The following is a 20,676-nucleotide window of genomic DNA, read 5'->3' on the forward strand; positions in this document are numbered from 1 at the left end:
GCTGGCAGCCATATTTGCAGTTTGAGAGTCCCAAGTAAGCCTGACTTGGCTTCAGAAATGAACCTAGATTTCTGCTAGGAGAACTTTTAATATGGGTCAGAGACACACAATTACATTCTGATGATAGGAAGAACAAAGCTTTTAATCTCACACGGAATGTACTCTTTTTGAGTTCAACTCTTGACCCACTTTTGTATTGCTTTAGGGTACAGATGGAATGATAAAGGAATCCGTCTCTCTCCTCATCTTAGAATATGAGAGGAGACCAGGAGGAAGTCCAGATGAAATGAGATATGGAGCCATTTGTTAATCTAAACCTGAGTTAAGCCTTAGGGGAGAAGGGCAAAAATAATTCATTCTTATTTTCATTCCAGATTTCCAGGGTTATTCAGATAGGGACCTAGTATGAGTTCTAGCAGTAATAAGTGATTTTTGCCTGGAATGGGTTTTGTTAAATAGCTTCTTTTGGCTGCAGTGGTATTAAGTATCTGTTTGGTAGTTGAACGGTTCAAAAACATCGATTTTATGTGCAGAGACTAACCATTAATCTCATGTTACTACTGCTTTGGATACTGAGTTTTCTTTACTCGATTTTATTGACTTCTTGGGCTTTTTCTCCATTTTTTTCCTGTGAGAGTGTTAGCACATCTGTACCATCTGCAAAGCATTTTATAATAGGTTGGAATGTCAAAATAATCCAATCCTGAAGGAAGACGCTTTTACAGTCAAGTTTTGTACATAGGCAGTGGTACCTTTCTTTAATCACTGGGTGAGGTAATACGTTGTGATAGAAAACAGTAGACTTGGATTGGAAAGAACTTGGTTACAGTCCAGGTTGAACCACTTATATAGCTTTGTACCCCTGAGCAAGTCAGTTAATCTCTTTAAGACTCATTTTTTTTCCATCTGTAAAGTGTGTGTAAGTATGTGGGAGGTGGGGGGAGCGTGTGATAGTATCTGCTTGCCTATTGTACATATCAGTATGAAGATCATAGATGTGAAAGCATTTTGGAAAATGTGTAAAACAAATATAAAAATATAGTTATAAAATTATTTTATCTCAGCTCAATCAAATCCTGTTCTTTGAGAATCTGTTAGTTTTGTCTAAATAGTTCATTTATTTTATCACTGATAGTTTAGAAAAAGGAAAATGTAAGTTGGAGTATAGATGGTGAATACATGATATTGTATTAGGCAAAGGTTATAAATGACCTATGAAAAAATTTATAAAATCTTAAAGTCGTTTTTTTTGTACTAGTAAAATTTGATTGAAAAATTTTTTAAAAGATTTTATTTATTTATTTGAGAGAGGGAGACAGATAGTGACAGAGATAGCAAGAGAGAGCACACGAGGACGGAGGGAGAAGCAAGCTCCTGCTGAGCAGGGAGCTTGACGCAGGGCTCGATCCCAGGACCCTGGGATCATGGTGCTGAAGGCAGACGCCCAACCGACTGAGCCACCCAGGGACCCCCAAAGATTGAAATTTTTACTAAACCTCTCCTCTACTCCTAGACTTTGCAAATTTTAACAGTTATATTCTGTGAAATATTGTGTATGAATTTTCCACTTTGGATTATCTATAGAGAAAATTTTTTTTAAAGATTTTATTTATTTGAGAGAGGGAGAGAGAGAACACAAGTGGAGGGTAGAGACAGAGGGAGAGGGAGAAGCAGGCTCCCCACTGAGCAGGGAGCCTGTCGAGGGGCTCAATCCCAGGGTCCCAGGATTATGACCTGAGCCGAAGGCAGATGCTTAACCTACTGAGCCTCCATAGGCGTCCTTATGGGAAATTATTTTTAAAAATCAATCGGGGGGGCACATTCTGTTGAGTGTCCAACTCTTGTTTTTGGCTCAGGTTGTGATCTCGGGGTCATGCAATGGAGCCCTGACTCAGTCTCTGTGGTTGGTGCAGAATCTGCTTGAGATTCTGTCTCCCTCTGCTCTCCTTCTCTCCCCCCCCCCCCAAAATAAATCAATAAATCTTAAAAAAAAAAAAATCAATCTGGGTTCTCCTTGTTTAAGATGATTCTGTACTACTCTTCCGCACATAATTAGTATGCATCCAAGGGAATGCAAACGAATGTGAGCCCAATATGAATATAATTAGGGACTTAAATCTGCCAGAACTTAATCATAGTGATTGAAATATGGATGTAATATTTTGGTACCTTTGGAATTATTCAGATTATTCCCCTAACAATATTAGAATGGATCAGTGGGAGAATCCCCTTGGTTGGTTCAGTCATTCATTGAACAAAAATATTAATAACAGTGCCTACTATTATGAGGCACTGTTCTACAGCAGTGTACAACAGTAAAGAAAATAGACAAAAATTCCTGTTCTTGTAGAGCTTACATTCTAGTGAAGGGAGACAGAAAATAATAGATAAGATACGTAGTATGCCAGATAACAGTAGGTCTGTAGAGAAAAATAAGAGATGGAAAGGGGTTGGGGGATCTTGGGAGGCATGGGGATTGGTGGAGGGCAGGCCAGAGAAAGAAGGCAACAATTGAACAAAGATATGAAGGAGCAGTCTATACAAACCGCTGTCTCAGGGAAGAGTATTCCTGTCTCAAGGTAACAGCAAGTTCAGCTGCCCTAAGGAAAGTGTGCCTCATCTGTTCCAGGAACAGGGAGGAGGCCATTGCGACTGAGTGGAGTGAGCATGGGGGAAAGTATTAGATGAGGTCAGAGAAGTAATGGCAAGCTAGTTAATTGAACTTAGGGGGATATTGCCTTTTAATCTGAGAAAAGGAGGCCATTAGAGAGTTTTGAGCAGAGTGATCACATGGCCTGACTTTTTTTTTTTTAAATTAAATTATCACCAGAGGTAGGTGATTGGGGGTTTTGAGGAAGAAATAGATAATTTAGGAGACTATCGCAATAATCTTTGTGTGCTTGGTAGCAGAGGAGATGATGAAAAATGGTTGGATTCTATTTTAAAAGTGAAGCCAACAGTTTTTGCTGATAAGAAATAAGAGGGAGAGGGAAAGCAGGGCTAACAGTACATACATGTTTTGGCCTAAGCTATTAGAAGCTTATAGTTATCATTTACTGAGATGAAAGACTGTGGAAGGAGGAGCAAGTTTGTGGGTTGGGTGGTGGTGAGGTTAATTATGAGTTTGGTTTTTGTTTTTGTTTTTTTAAAGATTTTATTTATTTGAGTGAGAGAGAAAGAGAGTGCAAGCATGAGTGGGGAGAGGGGCAGAAAGAGAGGGAGAGGGAGTGGGGAGCCTGATGCAGGCTTCATTCCACGACCCTGAGAATATGACCTGAGCTGAAGTCAGACACTTAACCGACTGAGCCACCCAGGTGCCCCAGGAGTTTGGTTTTGAACCTGCTAAGAAATGCTTATTAAATTCCAAGTAAAAAATGTTGAGTAGGCGGTTCAGATGTATTAGAAGACAATTATGGGGTGAAGACAAGGCTGTTTATCTACCAGTAAATAATTTGGGGAGTTGTCAGTTTATAGATTGTATTTAAAGCCCTCATGTTGGAGGAGACCACCTAGAGAGTTGAATGTAGATGGGAAGTACTGTTCTGTACCCAGTTCCAGACTGTGCATTTTTTCCCCCTACACCAAGCAGTTCTTGAGATACCACCTGGATGTCCTACAGTTCAACTCAATTCTAACTATCTGTCTAGAGATAGCATCAGATTCCACAGGATAAGGGCTCGGTCCCACAAGACTAACCCCCCTCTCAGGTGCCAGACTCAAGTCCAGGTTGTTAACCTGTGCTTCTGACCCAGCCCTCTTCTTTTCCAGAGGTCAAGTGGGTGGGATTGAAAGTTTCAACCCTCTGAATCCAGGGTTGGTCCTCCTGGTAACCAGCTCCCTTCTTTGGTGCTTTCTAAAAGTCACCTCATTAACATAACAAAAGATACCTTTATTGTTCTCATCTCTTAGGAAATTCCAAATTCCGAGAGTTTTAGGAGCTTTGTGCCAGAAACGGAGAAGACTGAATATATATTTCTTTTTATAAATTACAGTATCACACAGGAGAGAAGAGGTCCAAGGACTGAAGTCGAACATTCTATAATTAGGGGGAAGAGAAGTGAACCAGCAAGAGAATAAGAAAGATGAAAACCAGGAGAATTGGGTGTCCTGGGAGCCATATATTTTACAGGAGGAGTTACTGTTTGTATTAGCTGCTTTTCATAGGTAAAGTAAGAGGAAAACTGAGAATTGATGATTGTATTTAGCAATGTGGAAGTCATTATTGGCTTTATTAAGGGGAAGTTTGACAAATAGGGTGAAGAATAAAACCTGGTTGACAGGGATTCAAGAGGAGATGAGATGGTGAGTATTGACAACACTTTTAAATTTTATTATAAAGGGGGAGCTATACACATATGGCATATAGAATTAAGGGAGGGGGTTTTATTTTTGCTTTTAAATACGGGGTGGGAATGACCCAGTAGAGAGGGAATATTTGACAACGCAGTAGAGAGAAGAGGTCATTGCTGGAGCATTTTTCTTGCATAGGTGGAGGGAAATTGGGATCTCGTATACATGTGGAAAGATTGGCCCTGGCTAAGTCCTGTCTTGGAGCATGGACCATTTATTCATAATTAGTGATACTATTCCCTAATAAAATGATGTTCTGTAATCTAGTGGAGGTTGAGAGTTTGCTAATATAAGTAAAGTTATACTATATACGATACTAGAGAGCTCTTCGATTCTTATGCCACCTATAAATGCTTGCACATTTTTGAAGTTGGAGGATTAATAATCCTCTCTGCCCTCAGATTACGTATAGTTTTCCAAACTGACTGTTGTATTTCATGCTTATAACTCACATCCTCCCTTTTAAAGAACTTCATTGCCTGTGCCCTTCCAAAAACAAACCCTTTCTTATGTCCCCACTATACCCTGCATATATGTACTTCTGTCAGAGTGCTTAAGACACTTTATTACATTTATGTATATGTCTCTCACCCATTACTAGATTGTTCATACCTTGATCCTACTCATTACTCAACTTTTGGTTCCTTCAGTGCAGTGTTTTTGTTTCTTGTTATATGCCTATATTATCTATTGCTGCCTAATAAATTGCCTTCAAAACTTAGCAGCTCAAAACCACATTATCTCACTGTAGGTCAGGAATATAGGAATGGCTTGGGTGGGTCTTTTACAAGGCTACAGTCAGTGGGTTGACCAGGCCTGCAGTCTCATCTGAAAGTTTACTGTGGAAGGATCCACCTCCTAGCTCACTCACATGGTTGTTGGCAGGATTCATTTCCTCATTGGGTTGTTGGTCAGAGGCCTCCCTCCATCTCTTGCCATGTGGACTTTTCCAGAGTATCTCCCTCAGAGCAAGTAAGCAAGAGGGCAAGAAAGAGTACCAGCAGAAGAGAGTGCTAGCAAGTATGACATCATAATCTTTTTAACCTAATCACAGAAGTGACATTCCTTCACTTTTTCCCTATTCTCTTCTTTAGAAGGAAGTCACTAGGCCCAGCCCACACTCAGGGGAATAAGGAATTACACAAGCATGTGAGTACCATGAATGCAGGGATCATTGGAGGTCCATTTTAGAAGTGTGCCCCCCAGTCCCCAAACCCTGGTACTATGAAGTGCTTAATGTGTTGAATGGATTAGCTTTTTTTTTTTTTTTTTTCCCAAGCATCCTCATCTCTGGTAGCATACATTCCTGAGAGGACTGGTGAGGGTGAGGACTCAGCTTGGCACTGTCAAACACAACTGCTACTCAGGGGTTCTCCCAACCCCTATTTTCCCATGTCCTTAATGCATTGCTTTTATGAAATAAGTTAACAGTACTGAAAAGTTAAAATCATGTTATGCTTCTGTGACCTAAATAAAACCAGGAATGCTACTTAGGAAAATCAGAATACATGTAATATATAATTTAATGGGAATTCAAGAAATAGTCTAATAGCAAGCTGTATTTTGAGATCATTCAAGTTTCCCATCATTCCCAGTCCATATACTACTTTATGACCTGGATAGACATAATGATGTATCAGTTGAAGTATAGCTAAATTTGATCCCTACTATGAAGTAACCTTTTTTACAAAAATAAGCTCTTAATAGGCTGGAAAAAGTATCAGGTCATGGATTTGGATTTTGGTGGGGGACATTTAAAATTGAGGCAGTTTAATCTTTGGAACTAAGGAATCTCATCCTAGACTCATAATATTTTCAATATTAGCAATAACTTACCCAGCCTTATCTTTTTATAGATGAGGAAATGGCCACCCAGTCAGTGATGTACCCAGGCTTGCTGGTGGCAGGGCCAGTGCCAGATCCCAGGCTGCCAGTTCCATAAAGTGCACTGTACCATGCCACACTGCTAATAATAAATCATACTGGAACCACTTTGGGATCTTCAAAAATACTTATGCCTGTCCCATCCCCAGATATTCTGAGTTCATTGGTATGGGGTGTAAGTTGAACATTGAGATTTTTAAAAGCTCCAAGTTTGGAAACCTGCTCCACAAGGAATGAGTGTGCTTAAGGACTTGGAACCAGAATGAGATCAATAGTATAGACTTCCGTCCATTCTGATTCCTTAATCATATATTTGGCTAGGTTTTATCTGAGCAGTAAGAAAAATCTTTACATTGAGAAATAGCCAAGAGTTCTGCTGAACAAAGACTTTCTTAATAAAGCTGTCCTTTCACTCACTAGCATGTGTTTTGTAAATGAGATAGCCTGCAACAGAATTCTTCTTAATCGTGAAATAGGAGAACAGTTCTTTGACACTGATCAGGCAAGGAGAAAGTCTTCTGCCATCTGTGTTGTGGCATGCTCTGCTGTTGTTTTAACTAGATAAAATTCTAATTACTGTTAAACAGATTATTTATGAGGTTTTTAAAAATATTTTAGAGCAAGTGTATAAATATAAAGAGGCAAAGAAATGGTTCCAGATTTAAAAACAAAAGGCTTTTCCTTTGAAAGTAAGTTAATCCGGATTTGACACACTGGGTTGTTTAATAACACATTTCTGTGTATGTCCTTGGTACTGCATGTTGCAGAGAATGTGAAATTTGCACTTTTATTATAACCATTCTGTGAGGGCAGTCATGCACTCTTTGGTAGGATGCTGACTGAACACTGTAACTAGAAAATGGAATTTGGGGTTGGTAAACCACACATTTTGTTTCAAAACATCCCTTCCTTTAAACAAGATATTTCCGTCATAATGACAGGTACCAGCAGCATGAAGTAGAAGAGTTAATAGGAGATTGTGATAAGATTAAAGCATTTAAGGATTTGAGATATTTGACTGAAGTAGTGTCAGGGTGATGGCGAGAGGCTATACATTCAGGTAGAGGTTATAGGGGGTGCATTTGTTTTTTATTGCTGCAGTGGCAAATCACTACAGACTTTGTGGCTTAAACAACAGTAATCTATTATCTTACATTCTCTAGGTCAGTAGGACAACACGAGGGTCCAGCTGGGCTAAAATTAAGATTTCGGCGGGTAGGGTTCTTTTCCTTGCAGTTGTAGGGCTGACATCCCAGTTGCCTTGCTGGTTGTCAGATCAGGACCCTTCTCAGACCCTAAAGACCACCCTCATCCCTTGGCTCGTGGCATTTTTTCCTCTATTTTAAAAGCCAGCAACAACAGGTCAAGGCCCTTTTACACGTAAGGTATTTCCTCCTCCTTCTGTCTCATCTCTCTGATCCACCTTTTGTCTTCCTCTTCCATTTTAAAGGACTCTTGTGGTTGACTAGATTGGACCTACTTGGATAATTTAGGCCAATTTCCCCATCTTAGCATCCTTAATCTTAATTATAACTGAAAGTCTTTTTTGCCATGTAAGGAAAGCTAGGCTGGGCGTAGGAGGGAAAGGAGCAAGGACATCTTTGGAGGGCCGTTCTGTCTGTCAAAGGGGCTAGGTCCCTGGAGTTAAGGAAAGCAAATGTCAGTATTGACATAGCTGTTGAAAGTCTTCATTTGTCCAACAAATAAATTTTGATTACTTACACTGTGCCAGGCATTGCAATAGGCACTGGGGCTATTGGAATAAAAAAGACAAGACACATTCCCTGCCCTGCCTGAATGTATATAGCAGCATTCTTACAAGAGCAAACAAAACAGAGCAGTGCATTATAAAGGATTCTTCATGTACTTTGTATTTACATTAAGTTCTTTGAAAGCAGGTACTAGTGTTCTTTGTTGTGGCCCTTTCCGCATCCCACCACTAGACCAGTGTTTTACATCTTAGATGCTTAACAGATACTGTTCAAAAGGCTTACTTTGGTTTTCCTTTGCATTGTTAGGAACTTGACTTATCTCTCTTTTCTGATATTTTCTACTCGAAAAGCAGTGAGGAATTTTGAGTTCAATCCAGACTCAGATGACAAGTTAAGATTTAATCAGATACCTGTTGCAGAATTTTGTAAAAGGCCTTAAGAATTATCATGTACTCCGTCTTCCTTTTCTGAGTTAAAACTCTAAAGTGCAGAGGCAGCTTTACAAATGCTGTCATCATATAAATTGTCACTTTTGCTTTTTTCCCCCTGAGTTCGAAAGCCAGAAAGTACCTACCCAATTAAAAAAAAAATCAGCAGTTGCTTTAAGCCCTGTATTCATCAATAGATAGTGAAGAATTGCCAACCCTGAAGCACATTAAAATAAACTTCTCAATGTGGCTTTTCCGTGGATGGATAGCCTTTTAAAATAATGGGGAAAAAATAAATGAATGAATTAAAATAAAATAAACTATGCCTGGAGCTGTCTTCTTCATATACAGCTCCCTGTTGTGTTCCCACTGTGTGCTGAGTGTCAGTCTGTTTTTTCTGAAAAACCACAGGATTCTTACCAATTGTTCAAAGACTTTTAAAGACAGTTCTTAATTTTTTTTAGTGATGGCTATGTAATATCCCAGAGCAGCAATGAGGAACTTTAGTAATTATGGGTTGGAATAAGCATGAGTATGTGAGACATAGAGATAATATACCAGCATTAATATCAAACTTGATCATCACAGAACTTTTTATCAGAACAGTTGGCAAGTGGTTAAATATATTTGTTACACATGTTTGAGCTCCAAAGCGTAAATGTCAAATGGGGTCTTAGGGCACCTTCTTAATTTCGGTACATACAGAGCTCCAACCAAAATTCCTTCATGATTCTTTGGAAGTTTAACATTATTTATGGATGATATCTTATCCATATGACCCTTCATGTCTCCAAACAAGTAGCCTAAGGATATTTATATGAAATTTCATTTCTGATAAAAGAAATTTTAGAACAGTGGATCAAAAATTCATTTCATTTGCTTATGTTAAGATGGGTATTGTCCTTAAATTAAGTTTCGGTGATATTAATGTGGGTCAAGGAAGGTGATAGCTACTTTTATTTTATAGAGGTGGTTTAATGCACTGTAATCATGAAAGTGTTAACAGATAATGTTGATTTCTGTGGGCTTTTTTTTTTTTTTTCAAAGCTTCAGTGTCTAGGAAAGTGTAGCATCCTGTTGGATTTTGTTCATATGCAAGAATTTTTATTAAATGGAAACTTTTGAAGGAGGCTGGAAATATAACAATACAATAATGAAAATAACTGAGGTTTTTTTTATTTTTGTAAAAAGAGAAGGGAAAAAAACCCCTCTGTGGTTTTGGACATTAAAATGTGCCAGTGACTTAAATACATGCAGTGCCACAGAGAGATGGAATTTACTGACTTATGGAAAGCTTTTGACAGGTAACATTTGCATCTTTAGACGTCAGATTTGAATTACTAAAGCAGCCTTTGTTTAGTAAATTGAACATTTGCTGAGAAGATTACACGAAGGAATAAGCATACTGATTTGCAGTAGGCGCTTGTTTTACTGGGTGTTAAAACGAAACTGGCCTTAGTGAACTATTACCGTGACATACAAATGGCTTCAGTTTGAGAGGATACGGTTTCAGATGTAAGCCATATATTTTTCCAAATATGTTGTTTCTGGGGAAAATAAACCTAAATTCTTGAAGCAGGCCATTTCACTTCTAATTGAATGTAATATTAGGAAAACAAAAAGCCTTAAGGCAAAAACTGTTCCTTACAGAGGTTTTTGTTTTCATTTGAAATTAGTGCAGTTGGAGATTGGCTTTATAAAAAAATCTTCGATTCTTTTAAATAAAGTATAGCAATGTAAAATTGTTGCTAAATTTCCTAGCACAACTGAGAACAATTGTATGCTTTAAAAACAAGTAACCAGTGAGTTTTATTTAAATAAAATAGTTGCCTGAATATGATTTTAAAAAACAACACCTAAGATAAACCTAGGAATCAGGTGGATTAAATAATAATAATAAAGGTGTTTTCAGGAAAGGTAGTGACTTTCTACTTAGATTTTTAAATTTAAACCAATTGTTGTAGTATATGATTTGAATGTTTTGTGCTATGTGTATGTATAGTGTAACAGAAGCTTATAGTAGTACTTTATTAGTTGAGGTAAAACTCTTGCAGAAGAGTAGAATTCTGAAATATTGTGTTACCTGATTTACATCCGTGCTGCACCTTCTTATTCAAGTAAAGCAATTAATTTTCCCCTGATAATAAAGGTGGAAACGGATGATTATGTTTTACTCTCCAATTTTTAGAATGTTCTCAATGCATTTGAAGTAGAGTTAATCACATTTTTTTCCCTCCCTGGAATTCTCTGGCTATAAATCAGTATTCTTTTTTTTTTTTAAATCAATGAAAGTTCTTTTATGATGCTATTAAAGCACATGTCAGGATTTACTCTTCAATTAGGTGGGACTGTGATTGTTAGATTAGACTCCTTTGCAGGTGACACACTGACTAAATAACTGACTGTTAGGCTATTGATACCCCAGTGATTCTGTATGTTAGGATTGAGCTGAGAAATTTGTCATTCGTTCTATCTTAAAAGTAGCCAGAATAAACAAGAGGATTTTTATAGACTGTAAAATCCAAACTAAATATCCTGGAAAAATCTTGATGACTTAAAGGTTATTTGTTTAAGTATCAGAAATTAATTTTTTTAATGAACATGCAGTAAAATTGACTTTGTGTGTGTACAGTTGATGAACTTTAACATGTGTAGATTTTCTCATAACTGTCATCACAGTCAGTATCCAGATATCCAAATAGTTCCATCAGTTCATAAAACTCCTTTATGCTCTCCCTTTGTAGTTGTACTCTCTCTACCTCACCCATGACTCCTGGCAAACACTTTGTCATTTAGTATTGTCTTTTCAAAAATGGCCACTAAATGGGATCATAGAGTATTTAGCTATTTGAGTTAGATACACATGCATTTGCTCAGCATAGTGCCTTAAGATATCACCTAAGTTGTTTTGTATATCATTATTTCATTCCTTTTTATTGCAGAGTAGTATTTGATTGTATGGATGTACCGCAGTTTATCCCTTAATTCATTGAAAGACTTTGAGTTGTTTCAAGTTTGTAGCTATTTTGAATAGAGATGTTATAAACGTTTGTTGGATTTTGTGAATGCGAGTTTTCATTACTCTTGGGTAAATACATAGTAGTGAGATTATTGGTAATTGTATAATTTTACTTAATAAGAAATTGCCAAACTGTTTTCTAAATTGGTTGTACCACTTTGTATTCCCATCAGCAATGTGTAATAGTTATACTTGTTCTGCCTATTTGCCAGTATTTGGCATGGTCATTCTTCTGTTTGTTTAGTTTTTATTTCATAATCATAAAGTTAACTGTAATCCGTCTAGACTTGGAGGGGAGTAAGGAAAACATGAAACCTATAGAATTGCAGCAAGAGCACAAAGTTATAGGATGTTTCAAACAGGTGGAGGTGAAAGGGTGCTCTTTTGAGCTACAGAAGGAATGGTCTGGTAGTTAACGATAAAACACAAGTGAAATTTATTAGATTTGTCCAAAGTCAGTAATGGTGATCATCTTGCTGGTCTTGCCATTCCTGGCCCCAAAGTGCTCTGTGGCTTTTACAATATTCATGCCCTCTTTCACCTTGCCAAAGAACACATACTTGCTGTCCAACCACTCAGTCTTGGCAGTGCACATGAAAAACAGGGAACCATTTGTGTGGGGTCTAGCATTTGTCATGGATAAGAGGCTAGGACCTGTGTGCTTCAGGATGAAATTCTCATCATCAAATTTCTCCCCATAGTTGGACTTGCTGCCAGTGCCATTATGGCATATGAAGTCACCATTCTGCCATGTAAATCCTGGAATAATCCCATGAAAGCAGGCACCTTTATAACCAAATCCTTTCTCCCCACTGCTCAGAACACAAAAGTTCTGCTGTGTTTGAAGCTCTGTCTGCAAACAGCTTGAAGGAGACATGGCCAGAGCTCTCACTGTCCATAGTGATATCTAAGAACACAATGGGATGACCACAGCTGGGTGGGCACAAGGCAGCTCTGGGGCAGAGGCATCTGCAAGTGGTCATTCTTTTTAATTACAGCCATTCTAATAGATTTGGAATGATATCTGATAATGATTTTAAATTGCATTTTCCTAATAATTAACGATATCAAACACTTTGTCACGTGCCTTTTTGTTAATACATGTATTCTTTTTGGGTCTGTCCAAGTCTTTGGTCCATTTTTTAAAATAATAGAAACTTTATTTTGGAATAATTTTAGATTTGTAGGAAAGTTGCAAAGATAATACAGAGAATCCCTGTATGTCCCTCGCCCAGCTTCCCATAGTGATAACATCTTATAAACCCAAAACCAAATACATTTATCAAAGTGAAGAAACCAACATTGGTACCTTAGTGTTAACCAAATTCCAAATTCTAAACTCAGATTTTCCACTTGTCTCCTTTTTCTGTTCCAAGGATTCCACATTGCATTTATTAAGTCTCCTTAGTATCCTATGGTTTGTGGCAGTTTGTTAGTGTTTCCTTGTTTTTCATGCCTTTGATCATTTTGAGTATTAATACTAGTAGGTATTTTGGAGGATGTCCCTCAATTTGTGTTTATCTGATGTTTTCTCCTGATTAGACTGAGGTTAAGGGTTTTAGGGAAGAATATCAAAGGTATGATAGTGAAGTACCCTTCTCGTCACATTTTATCAGGGAGTATATGATAATATCACTTGGTTAAGGCAGTGTTTGCTAGGTTTCTACACTGTAAAGTTATTATTTTTGTCTTTCCGTTGTCTGTTCTTTGGAAGTGAATCACTAATTCTAGCCTGCACTCAAGGAGGTGGGGTGACGGTTTCATTTTATGAATAAGGGTCTGTCTACATATATTATTAGGAATTCTTCCATAAGGAAGTTTGTCCCTTACCTTTCATTCATTAGTTAATTTGTTCATTTAGATCATTATGTATACTTTTATACATTGGCTTGTAATCCAATGAATGCTATGTTACTTGTTTTGTTGCTAAAATTATTTGATTGTTGAGTCCTTTATCCCTTTGACATTTTTTTGGGTACTGCCTTGATTTCTGGCACTACAAGATGCTCCAGACTCATCTTGTATTTTCTCCACTCTATTCCTAGAATCAGTCATTTCTCTGAGCTCTCGTTTCTTGTATTGGAGAATTGTGTTCAGAGACCAGTGCCTGGGTGGTAGGTGTACTCCTTACTATTGGGATGTCACTATTTATAGGCCTTTTCAGAGGATGAAGGTGGAAATTATATACTGTATGCTAATCTGTGTGTCTGTACACATTATAATTGTTTCTGTATTTATCCATCTGTATTATATTTTAAACAGTATATATGTTAAATTCATACCAACGTCTGTGACTCTGCTCCAGTACCATAAGGTTCATTCTAGTCTTCTCCTTTTTGCTTAACTTCTAACTTCTCTGAGAATGAGAAACCTGGCTTATTAACTTATTTGTTCCACCCCAGTATACATGTAAAAAGTAAATTTAGAATTAATCATTACTCCCATGAGAAATAAATTTATCAACTAGAGTCCAGTGTTTATGTATGGGTCCTTTTGTATTTAGCCTTAAAGTTTTCATTTAAAACATTGTTTTCCAGAGTTTCTTAGGTCAGCTCGTTTTCCTTCTAACCTCTTCAGTGGGGTTTTGCCATTCATTTGCAATGCAGTCAGATTCATTTGTCACACACTGCATCCTATCTTAAAGCTTCCCTAGCATCTTAGTTGATTTTTAAAAATTTGCATACATCAACGTTCACTTTTTGCAATGTACAGTTCTGTGGGTTTTGACAAATGCACAGATAGGGTCATTATCCACTATCCCAGTACCATACAGACAGTTTCATCACTCTGAATATTCTCCTGTTAAAAGGTTCTGGACCGAGTTATAACCTGTGTATGTGTGCATGTGGAGAGGGCAGAAGAGTTCCCCACAGCAACAAGCAATTCTCGGACACCAGCTGGGTGTCCTACAATTCAACTAAATTCTGACACCATCTACCCAGAGGTAGTATCGATTAAAGGCTCAGTCCCATATGACTACACCCTCCATACCTCAGTTCATATACCAGTTGTAAGCCCAGATCGTCATCAGTGATTCTGACCTACCAGCTGTTTATCAGAAGTTCCAGTGACCCCCTCTTTGGGTTTGATTAATTTGCTAGAGTGGCTTATAGAACTCATACATTTAACTTACTAGATTATTGGCTTATTTAAAAAGTAGATAACTTAGAAACAGCCAGATGGAAGAAATGCCTAGGGCAAGGTGTGAGAAAAGGGTGCAGAACTTCCATGCCCTCTACGAGCATACTTCTCTCCAAATGCCCATGTATTCACCACCTAGAAGTGCTCTGAAACCCTTCCTGTTGTATTTTTACGGAGGCTTCATTACATAAACATGACTGATTAAATCATTGGCCATTGGTATCTGGAGGTTCAGGAGGTGGAACTAAATTTCCAACCTCCTAATCACATGTTTGGTTCTTCCAGAAACCAGCCTCTGTCCTTACTTAGTTACTTTCTGTAAGTTACCTCATTAACGAAAACCCAGTTGTGGTGGAAAGGGGCTTGTTACAAGTTAACAAGATACCCATTTCACCTTTAGGTCTCTGAAGTGATTATAGGAACTGAGGCCAAGAGACCAAATATAACAAAGGATGTTCCCCTTTTCTCTTATTGCTCAGGAAGTTCCAAGGGTTTTGTGAACAGTGAGCCAGGAACCATGGATGAAGTCCAAATATATATGAAAAATGTGTTTTGGTCATCTGAATGACCAAATATGTATTTGTTATAAATCACAAAATTGCACTAAGTTCTGACACCATCTACCTGGAGATAGTATCAGATTCCATAGGTTAAGGGCTCAGTCTCATAGGACTGCCCATCCCACACCTCAGTTCACACACCTGCTTTGTAGTTAGCCATTCCCACATCCCCAATCCCCAACAACCACTAATCTCTTTTCTTTTCATGTTGTTTTGCCTTTTCCAATGTGTCATATGCATGCAGTCATATAATATGTAATTTTTTGGATCTGACTTCTCACTTAGCCAAGTGCATTTAAGATTTCTCCATGTTGTCTTATGAATCAAGTAGTTCACTCCTTTTTATTCCTGCAGAGTATTCTATTGTATGGATTTACCACAGTTGTTTTATCCATTCATCTTGTTGAAATAACTTTCTAGGCCCAAGATAGAGCTGCTCCTGCTCCAGGTGGCACATCAGGAAACCGACACTGTGTCTCTATAAAAGCTCCACTTCACGAAAAACGCAGGATCTCTAGTCAAACAATCCCCAAACACCAAGCCAACTCTGGGCCTTCTCACCCCAAATGAGGTTGACTGTGTGGTTCTAGCCAATCAGATATTTTCCATTTTTCTCTTCCTTGTTCTTTATTCTTTATCCTATAAAAGCTTCCTGTCTTCTGCCCCATTTTCAGTTCTTGGAATGGAGACTGTTCACCTCATAAAGTGTTAAATAAAATTTGTTTGTATCACCTAAATTATTTCCTTTAATCATTTTTTGTTTGTGTTTAGCAACCTGTTCCTTCAGTTTTTGGTGATTATTAGTAAAGCTTCTATTAAACATTCATGTACAGATTTTTGTGTGAATATGCTTTCAGTTCATTTGAGTAAGTAATGTAGGAGTTTGATTGCTGGGTTGTATAAGTGTAAATTTAACTTTGTAAGAAACTGCCAAACTGTTTTTCAAAGTGGTTGTGCCATTTTTCATTCCCACCAGCAGTGAATGAGAGTTTCTATTGCTCTGCATCTTTGGCAGCATTTTCTATTGCTACGTTTTTTGTTTGTTTTTTAAATTTTAGCCATTCTAATCAGTGTGCTTTTTGTTCATATTTCAATTGGATTGTTTTCTTCCTGCTGAGTTTTGAGAGTTCTTTATATATTCTGGATACAAATTCTTGGTTGAATATGTAATTTACAAACATTATCTCCCTGTCTGTAGCTTGTCTTTATATTATGTTAGGAAACTTTCTAGAGCAGAAGTTTTTAATTTTAATAAAGTCCAATTTATCCCTTTTTACTTCTTAGGTTGTATTTTGATGTCACATCTAAGAACTCTTTACCTAGCCCTAGATCACAAAAATTTTATCCCATTTGGGGGGAGTAAAAAGTTTTATAGTTTTATATTTTACATATGATCCATTTGAGCTAATTTTTATATGAAGTGAGAGGTTTAGGTAAAAATTCATTTTTTTTCTTTGTATTTGGATGCTCAATTGTTCCAACACAGTTTGTCAAAAAGGCTATCCTTTTCTCATTGTATTATCTTTGAACCTTTGTTAGAAATCAGTTGGTCATGTTTGTGTGGAGCTATTCATGGACACTATTCTGTTCCATTGGATTGTATGGTTCCTCCAGTTTTCTTTTTTTATATTTGTTTTTAATAGTTTAGGCTATTTTAGATTTTCTGCCTTTCCGTATTAGTTTGAAAATCAGCTTGCTATAACAGCAAAAAATGCTGGGATTTCGATTGGAATTGTGTTAAATCTGTAGACCAGTTTGGGGAGAATTGACATTTTTACTATTTTGAGATTTCTAGTCTGTGAACTCAGTATATCCTTCTATTCACTTATGTCTTCTTTGACTTACTTACATCAGCATTTGGTAGTTTTGAGCATACAGATCCTGTACATGTTTTATCAGATTTATACCTAAGTGTTTTGTTTCTATGGAACTATTATAAATGCATTATTTAATAATTGGGGGGGTTCCAAAGTGTTCCTTGTTTAGTAGACAGAAATATAATTGATGTTGACCTTGTATTTTTTGACCTTGATAAGTTCACTTATTAGTTCTGGGGGTGGGGTTGTTTGTACTCCTTGGAATTTTCTGAGTAGACGGTAATGTCCTTTGCAAAGTTCTTAAAACAAATGGAAAAATAGAAAGTCTCAAAAAAGAAGATATAAAAAAAGAGCCAAATACAAATCTCAGAAGTGAAAAAATATCAATAACCAAAATTAAAAGCTCACTAGATGAGCTCAATAGTATAAGGATGACAGGGCACCTGGGTGTGTTCAGTAGGTTAAGCGTCTGCCTTCGCGGCTCAGGCTCAGGTCATGATCCCCCACCCTGAGTCAGCCCCAAACCCGGCTCCCTGCTCAGCGGGGAGTCTGCTTCTCCCTCTCCCTCTGCCTCTCCCTGCCACTTGTGCTCTCATTCTCTCATTCTCTCGCTTGCTCTCTCAAATAAATAAAATCTTTAAAAAAAAGAGATGACAAAAGATGAAGTCAATTAACTTAATATAGATGAACTGAAATTACCCAATGTGAGCAACAGAGAAAAAGATTTTTTTAAAAATTAAAAAAGAAGAGTGCCTCAGATCCCCCATTTGTGACACCAGAATCCCAACAAGAGAGGAGTTTGTTGAATTTGCTGAAAGACAAACTTATAATTTTAAGAAGCTCAGCGAACTCCCCAAACAGAATAAATACAAAGAAATCCATGACCAGCCACATACTCACAAAACTTCAGAAAACTTTAGACAAAAAGTCTTGAAAGCAGCCAGAAAAATTTAGTATTACTTAGAGGAGAAAAGTGTTCAAATGACTGTGAATCTATTTTCAGAACACACGCAGGCCAGAAGGAAATAGAACATTTTTAAAGTGCTGAAAGGAAAGAACTGTCAACCCAGAATTCCATATCCAGCAAAAATATCCTTCAGAGATGAAAGCGAAATAAAGACATTCTTAGATGAAGGAAAACTTAATGTTTTGATGGCAGGAGTGCTTTAAAAGAATTGCTATAGGAGATTCTTCCAACAGATGGTAAATAACACCATAAGGGAAATTTGAAACATCAGTAAGGAAAAGCAATGTAATTGTCAAATATCTAATTAAATATGATAGACCATTCTTATCCTTTTGAGTTTTTTAAATATGTTTGATAGTTGAAAGCACAAAGTATAGCATTGTGTGATGGAGCCTTCAGTATATGTCATCCAACATAATATATAACAACAATAGCATAACGTGGGGGGGGGGGGTGGTAAAGGGACTGTATGGTGGGTACAGTTTCTATGTGCCACATGAAGTAGTAAAATCTTGATTCTAAGTCAACTGAAAAGTACATTGTGATCTCTAAAAACACTAAAAAACCACTAAAAGACAAACTATAATAACACAGTCAACAAATTATAATGGAATACCTAATACACACACACACACACACACACACACACACACACACACCAAATACTCCAAAAGAAAGCAGGAAATGAAAAATAGAGAAATAAAAACAGGGGTAACAAATGGAAGAAAAGAATAAGAAAATGGTAGAGGTAAATTCAAATATTTCAATAATTATATTAAATGAAAATGATCTAAACACACCAATTAAAGTCAAAAAAGAATAGTAGAAAGAAACTTTAATTATAATAGCTAAGTAGTAAGCCACTGCTGAAAGGGGTGAGGAGCCAAGGAAAGTGGGCACCTTTAGAAGGTGGCAAGAAAAGGAAATAAATTATCCCACTGAGCTTCCAGAAAGAAGTTACAGTCTTGCTGACCACTGGAATTTAGCCCAGTGAAACGGGCTTCAAACTTCTGAGCTCCAGAACTGTAAGACAATAAATCTGTGCTGTTTAAACCACAGTTTGTGGTAATTTGCTAAAGCAGCAATAGAAAAATAATACACTGGATCATAAAACAAACCTTTACAAACAAAAAATTTTAAATCATACAAAAGGATGTTATCTGTAACAAAATTAGACTAGATGCCAATAACAGAAAGATAACAAGACATTCTCCACAGAGAAGGAAATTTCAAAAAACACTTGTAAGTAACCCATGGGTCAGAGGGAGAGGGAGAAGCAGACTCCCTGCTGAGCAAGGAGCCAGGCTTGGGGCTGACTCAGGGTGGGAGATCATGACCTGAGCCGAAAGCAGACGCTTAACCTACTGAACACACCCAGGTGCCCTGTCGTCCCTATTCTATTGAGCTCATCTAGTGAGCTTTTAATTTTGGTTATTGATATTTTTTCACTTCTGAGATTTGTATTTGGCTCTTTTTTATATCTTCTTTTTTGAGACTTTCTATTTTTACATTTGTTTCAAGAATGTTTGTTCTTACTTGGTGAAGCATTCTATAATGGTTGCTCTCATATCTTTAATATGTTCCTCAGTTCCAGTGTCTTTGTTTTCTTGGTGTAGGCATGAGATTTTCCTGGTTCTTTATTTGCCAAGTAATTTTGGGTTATATTCTGGACAGTTTGACTGGTATGTTATGAGACTTTGCATCTTGTTCAAATTCTGTGCAGAATGTTGATATATTTGTTTTAGTAGATAAATAACCCTGTTAGGTTAAGACTATAGTTCCTGTGAGTTGTGTTTACAACATTAGTTGAATTTTCAAAGCCTTTGCCATGCTATTTGGATCTGTCCTACATGTGCACCACACATGGGTCATTCTGGAACTTGGGTAGTGTCTGTATTATAGTTCAAGTCTCAAAGTCTATGTGTGCTTATTCGGGTTAGACCCACACATGGGCTGCTTGAGGGTGAGCCTGGGATTTCATAAACAACTTGAAGCGTTGCTTTCCTAAGCTACTCCTTCTCTGGGATCTCCCAGTAATTTCTGATTCCCTTGGGGCTCCCTTTTCTATTCTCTGACCAGCTCCCTTTTCTATTCTCCGACCAGAAAGGTGGAGCTTTCTTTATTCTTCTCTAATGTGCACTCCCTACAACTGTGCCCAAGTCCAGGGCCAACTGGCAGAACAGAGAAAAACCAAACAGGGATTCACCACATCCTCTTTGGACTGTAGCTCCTCTAATCAGAGAGGAAGGTCTCCCCTTCCTCAAGAGTTTTAGGATCCTGATAGGCCTCCATTGCCACAGCTGCTACAGGACTCAGTAAACTATGGCCCACAGGCAGTCACCTGTTTTGGTAAATAAAATTTTATTGGAACATAGTCACACCCATACATTATGTATAGTCTATGGCTGCCTTAACACTACAGTGGCAGAGTTCGTTAGTTGCAGCAGTGTCTCTGTGCCTGCAAACCTAAAATTAGCTCTTTAAGAAAAGTTTGCTGACTTTTGGCTTAGAAAACTGAATCAGAGTATCTTGCTATGCCGTGTAATTATATGTGAAATGATAGCTAAGTGATTAGTTATCAGTAAGTGTCATCATGTATGAAAACTAGTCATTATTTTTTAGGAAGAGGTGTTAATTTTCTGGAGTAATTGACTTTAAAAATAAGACAGTGCTGTGTGCAGTTAAATGCCAAGTGCTTATTTCTAGTAGAAGACTTTATTTTGCTTATATTTTAAAAAATAAATGTTTATGTGATAAAGGTCAAGCTTCTTCCTGTCTAAAGAAATTCACGCAAATGT

General features: G+C 37.4%; 2 protein-coding genes across 4 annotated transcripts in view; one reads left to right on the plus strand and one right to left on the minus strand.

Annotated features, from left to right (window-relative positions):
* Positions 1-20,676, plus strand: part of GLCE (glucuronic acid epimerase) — a 109,533-nt gene that overhangs the window by 30,863 nt on the left and 57,994 nt on the right. The window contains exon 2 of one of the 3 annotated variants that reach the window (XM_057303630.1): positions 3,993-5,499. The exons of the other annotated variants lie outside the window; for them this stretch is intronic. Coding sequence (XP_057159613.1) covers positions 5,498-5,499 — 2 coding nt within the window. The 5' untranslated portion in view covers positions 3,993-5,497. The remainder of the gene's footprint in view (positions 1-3,992; positions 5,500-20,676) is intronic. 3 annotated transcript variants of the gene reach the window in all.
* On the minus strand, positions 8,234-15,284 carry LOC125283078 (peptidyl-prolyl cis-trans isomerase A-like). The gene has a single exon (XM_048222018.2). It carries the CDS (start codon positions 12,268-12,270, stop codon positions 11,833-11,835), a length of 438 nt encoding a protein of 145 aa, XP_048077975.1. The 5' UTR covers positions 12,271-15,284; the 3' UTR covers positions 8,234-11,832.

This window comes from Ursus arctos, unplaced genomic scaffold (assembly GCF_023065955.2).
Source record: "Ursus arctos isolate Adak ecotype North America unplaced genomic scaffold, UrsArc2.0 scaffold_28, whole genome shotgun sequence".
In the NCBI taxonomy this organism is placed as follows: domain Eukaryota; kingdom Metazoa; phylum Chordata; class Mammalia; order Carnivora; family Ursidae; genus Ursus; species Ursus arctos.

Excerpts from the sequence above, each read along its gene's own strand:
- LOC125283078 (XM_048222018.2), bottom strand. The coding sequence starts at position 12,270 with ATGTCTCCTTCAAGCTGTTTGCAGACAGAGCTTCAAACACAGCAGAAC.